At 47.7% G+C, this 5440-nt stretch overlaps 1 protein-coding gene across 1 annotated transcript in view; it reads right to left on the bottom strand.

The window, feature by feature from the left end:
- PARP1 (poly(ADP-ribose) polymerase 1) overlaps positions 1 to 5368 on the bottom strand; it is a 52828-nt gene extending 47460 nt beyond the window's left edge. The window contains exon 1 of the mRNA XM_046679218.1: positions 5156 to 5368. Within this exon, the coding sequence (XP_046535174.1) occupies positions 5156 to 5275 (120 nt within the window). The 5' untranslated portion in view covers positions 5276 to 5368. The remainder of the gene's footprint in view (positions 1 to 5155) is intronic.
- Positions 5369 to 5440: the final 72 nt, after the last annotated feature.

Below are 5440 nucleotides of genomic sequence, written 5' to 3'. Positions count from 1 at the left end.
GGGGGGGGGGGGAAGATTGGCAACAGTTGTTAGCCCATGTGCCAATCTTTAAAAAAAACAAACTGCTGTCTTTCTTTAAAAAAAAAAAAAAAAAAAAGACGTTAGATAAAAGACTCTTTGCAGCCCTGTCGGAAAGGACCCTATCAGGTACTTTTAACCAATTCACGTGCTGCAGAATCAAAAGGCACAGACTCATTTGAAAAAATTTCTCATTTGAAAAAAAGGCTTCACTACCTGAGTGGGTTTCAGTTCCATTTTCCGACACCAGACTTCAACTGATTAATGTAAATATCTCCAAACCAGGATGAGAACATGGCATCTGTTGTAGACAGCTGTCCTAAGACTCCGGACCAGGCCTGTATTCCCAACTTTCTATCTCCTCATTTAAACCTTTGTAATGCTTAAATCATACATGTATTTTATAATTGTTCCATTTAAGGTTTTCAGAATACTGTCATACTTAAAGAAAGTGACTGGTTTGAACAGAATGGTCTTGAAGGCCAGGCATTTATCGGGTGGCTCCTAATGAAACTCAACAGCTACGTGGGACAAACCTCTGGCCTTGGCCACTGTCTGGACGGCTAAAACACTGCACCCTGAGGTTCCCTAGGATGCAGGGAAGGATTCGCCCTGAGCTAACACCTGCTGCCAATCTTCTTCTCTTTAAGGCCAGATGGGCTCATTTGGTGTTCCACTGGTATGGCCACCAAGTGGCTCAATTTGTTCCTTGAGGCTAGAAGACGTCATATCACATATAGAAGCCTTGACTAAATTTACTGAACAAGCCCCTAACAACAGTCAAGCAGAAATAGCCTCATTAAATACTGAAATGTCTTTAATGAGAAAGGCTGTCCTTCAAAATAGAATGGCCTTCGATATTTTAACTAATCCCAAGATGGTACATACACAATCATTTGAACTGAATGCTGTTTTTATATCTGATGAATTGTCCAATGTGTTCTCTCTGCTAAAGCACATGAAAAAGCAGGTGAAGATTTTAAGTGATTCTACACCCAGTCTTGACTTGTTTGGTCGGCCCCTTTCAGAGACTGGTTTCCTTTTTTGACCTGGATTGCAATTCCTATTTCGATTACTCCTTGGAATTCTTGTATTAGTCATAATATTCAAACTAATTACTATTTTCTTTACTCAGTGTTGGAAGACTGGTATACAGGCTGGAGTAATGATTGCTCAGTGACTTGAGATGGTCGATCAGTCTTACAATCCTGGACCAATTTCCTTTTCTGATAAAGACTATGCCAAAGAACTCATCATAAAACTAATCTTTTCAAATATTGACTTGTCGTCACTGTTACTATACCTGTTCTATAACTGTAAACAATGTGAGCATGAGGAGTCATGTAAAAGCATACGCACAATGTTTGTGCAATGATCGAAAACTGATTGAAAAATTATATAACTTATGAAATGCTTCCTGTTAATATGTGTATATCTATGCTTGTTTACTTCCCCCCCCAATGTGGATAACTGAGAAAATAAATGAGATAAAAGCCTAGCACCAAGGGACATGATGGACCCAGGGCAGGCAGCAATCACCCTGGCATCAAGGGACAATATTTTGATCATCAATGCTATCTATCAAAAGATTAGTGATCAAAAGGGGAAAAATGATAAATCAATAAAAACCAACAGGATATACTGGAGTTTTTCCAAAAGGGCCCGATGTGATCTGTTGAGCATGCATTATACATCTGTTTTAAACATTTACAATGTCCCAAAGCCTAGAACGATGCCCTTAAAGATAGGGATGTAACTTCCCCCATATGGGCATTTCTTTTTTTTTTAAAGACTGGCACCTGAGCTAACATCTGTTGCTAATCTTCTTCTACTCCTCCCCAAAACCCCCCCAGTACATAGCTGTATATGCTAGTTGTGAGTGCCTCTGGTTATGCTATGTGGGATGCTGCCTCAGCGTGGCCTGATGAGTGGTGCCATGTCCGTGCCCAGGATCCAAACCAGTGAAACCCCAGGCCACTGAAGCAGAGCACGTGAACTTAATCACTCGGCCACAGGGCCGGCCTCATCTTGGCATTTCTTTAAGGATAAGCATCTCTCCTTGGAAACTAAGGATTAATTACTGATGTGCTGTGCTCACCTTGTGACCCCTGGCCTGCTGACCACCGACCTGCTGTGCCAGCTAAGTAACTTGTGACAACGGTAAAAGAGATAGTCCCGTCACATGTGATGTATGCTCTTTGTTGCAAGACAGTATATAACACTCTGTACACCCCACTTCTTTGGTGCCCTTCCTTCCTTGGGAAAGGAAGGCACCAGGCTACAGTCCTCGAACTTGGCTCATGATAAACTCATCCAAATTTTTATTTATAAACTGACTATGGATTATCTGTGTCGACAGTCCCCAACCATGTGGCTATGCCAGGCACCAGAGGGGTGCTGCCCAAAGGCATACTCACAGCACAGGCTTGGGGGCCTGTAAGGGCCCCCAATCTCCCTCAAGATAAGAATCCTTGACCAAAGCAAAGCTTTACCCTAGAACTTAGGACTCAGGATAAGGCAGGAAGAGCACTAGACCAAGGCCACAAGACTACCTGGCAGCCGCACAGCTCCAGCAAGCAGCACAATCTTTGCCTGTGGATTCAGCAAACACTTAGCATCGACCACACAGCAGGGTCCTCACTCAGCCACTGTCTGCTTCCTTCTGTGTGAAACAGGCCATACCACTGCCCATCCAGCCCACAGAGAGCGGGATGACCAGTACCGCACTGTACATGGCCACACTGGGGGACTCAAGCCCTCCAAGACAGAGGAACAGAGGGGCCCACCACAACCCCCTCCCAGTCTAAAGGAGAAGTCCTAGCCCATCCCCTGGAGGCTGCCCAGGGCAGGCCGGCTAAAGTAGCAGGTATTTGATACCGAGAGAACAAGCCTCCCATAGAAATGCAAAAGAAGGTATTCAAAGCCAAGACGGAGAAGAAAGGCTTCTTTCTTTCCCGGCTCCGCCAGCTCAGCATACAAGACCAACGTTAGACTCTGGATTAAAACTCCACCTCCGATGACAATTACAGAAAACCATATTTACTCGTAACAATGATTTCTTTCACTATCACGTATGCTGAATGAGGGCCCAGAATGTCCAACTTTATCTGGTTCAGCAGTCTGTTCCTCAATGGGGCCATCCCCGACTCCCCCAGACACAGCCAGCACTCCTCTCAATTCATGTGTCCTTCCTGCCTCTACACACTGGCTGTATTTAGGTTTTCTGTCTGTCCTTCCCAATGGAACTGGGTCCTCTTTGGCTGTCGGAATAACATTTAAACCTTCCTTGGAGTAACACTTAAAAATGCATAATAAAATACACAGGCTCACAAAGGAAATCAATTATACTGAAATACTTATCAAAACATTTAAAAAGCTTACTGGGATACAGTAAGCCATGAGTTTTAAAACATTAAATAGAGATCTAGCACCCATTCTAAGACCTACCGTAATTCTGAAATAGTGATGAGCGTGAATGATATTTTGGGAAAGCCCCAACAAATGCAAAGTGATATGAAAATATTTGTAATTACTGTAGGTGACAAAGATCATTTACTGCTAATAGGCCTCTGCTTTGCTGCTTACATTCATAATTGGAGGAAATAATGAATTGTATCTAGAGTTTAGTGAACAAAGGGATGTAAATTTCTCCCTTAAACTCATAGACCTGGAGTTCTCTCCACCATTCCAGACACCATGTTAAGAGCCCCCTGTAGTAGGAGGGAGCTTCCTAAGACCAGGCTGCCCATGCATTCAGGGTAAAGTTGCAAGATGCTTAGTGGGACATATGGTTCTTCAAATGGCAGGCCGCCTTGCCTGCTTCTCCGTCCTCAACTTCCTGCCACTTCTGTGAATAACCGACTCCTATAATCAAGCTCCCACCAGCTCCATCAGGTGGGACCCACCCCTCTACAGTATTACCAGTCATCTTCCCTTTAACCAAACTGGAAGTTGCCAAGGTCAGAGCGTCTCTTGGTGCCTCTCCCACCAAACAGTGCTTGGAACAGTGCCTGGAACCCAAGACATGCTCAGTGCGTATTTACTGCATAAGTACTGTGTGCAAGTACTGAGCTATGTAGGCCCTGAGGATACCAAGATGGCAGCCTCAGTCCTTGAAACATGACAAAATGAGATACCCTGAGTACTTGGTACCCACTCTCTTCCACCCCGTAAGTGGAAATCCAGCGAAGGTGATCCCAGCATTCCTAAAACACAGGACTGTCTCACCGCAGGGAGGAAAAACCAAATTACCTTGACCATGAGCACCATGTTTGGATAATAGACAGCTTTATGTTGGGGGGGGGCAGGGCAGGGCAGGTGAGAATCAAGATTACTCAGGCAGACATGAGCAAGCTGGAAGCTGGTGGGGCAGAAACCCCTCAGCCTCGGCAGGGGCCTTCAGACAGAGCTCACAGCCCACCCAACACCCCCAGACACTCTGAAGCCTCAGGGAACACCGGGGGCGGCCCCTAAGCCGTCAAGAAGCCCAGATGAGGAATCCGGGAGCCACTCTCACTCAAACCAGCTGGCTGCAAATGCATCAAGAAGAGAATGCGCCTGTGAACCTGGAAAGTTTGGGGAAAAGGTTATTTTAAACCACGAATTAGGCCAAAAGTGAAAGCACTGTACAGAAATGACATCGACTTGTGTGGTTTTGCACAATTAAAAAAAAATCAAAGTGAGCGGGAGTTGAAATAAAAGCCCGAAATAGATTTAAAAAAAAAAACCTCACGTGCCAGTCGCCACCATGAATGTAGGACAAAAATCTTCCCGAACCAGGCAGGTCAAAACCAGACCAGCTTCCAAAGATCACACACATTTCCTTCCCCTGAGGCGAATGGCAATAAAAAAACAAGAACTCCACCCCCCCCCCCCCCCCACCCCCCAGAAATGAAGATAGAAGCGGCTCCTTATTTTTACAAAGCAAAAGGCACCACGAGCTGCAGAATGCACTTCCCGGGCTTTTCCTGCAAGATCAGCAAAACCTTCCGGGAAGGTCCCCCGGTGGGCCCCACGCGGGAGGAGGAGCCGAGCGCCCGCAGGCCCCGCGCGGGGTCGGAGCAGCAGGCCCGGCCCGCTCCTCCGGGCAAGCCCTCCCCGCGCCGGCCCGGCAGCGCAGCAGGCGGCCCCCCCGCACCTGCACCATGATGGCCATGCGGAGCGAGTCCTTGGGGATGCTCTCGCTGCATTTCTTGCAGGAGGCCCGCCCGCTCTTGGCGTACTCGACCCGGTAGAGCTTGTCCGAAGACTCCGCCATCCTCCTCCTCCTCCTCGTGCCGCCGCCGCTCCCGCCCCGCGTGCACGCGCCCGAACGCTGCGCAGCCCCCGCCGCGCCCCGGGAGCTCGCCGAGGCCTGGCCCGCCGCGGGAACGCCCCCGGCGCCCGCGTTCACGGGGCGGGGCCGCCGGCGCGCGCGCCCCCT

The sequence above is a fragment of the Equus quagga genome, chromosome 12, assembly GCF_021613505.1.
Source record: "Equus quagga isolate Etosha38 chromosome 12, UCLA_HA_Equagga_1.0, whole genome shotgun sequence".
NCBI lineage: Eukaryota > Metazoa > Chordata > Mammalia > Perissodactyla > Equidae > Equus > Equus quagga.
The sequence above is the reverse complement of the archived record's forward strand: the minus strand, read 5'-3'. Positions and strand labels throughout refer to the sequence as shown.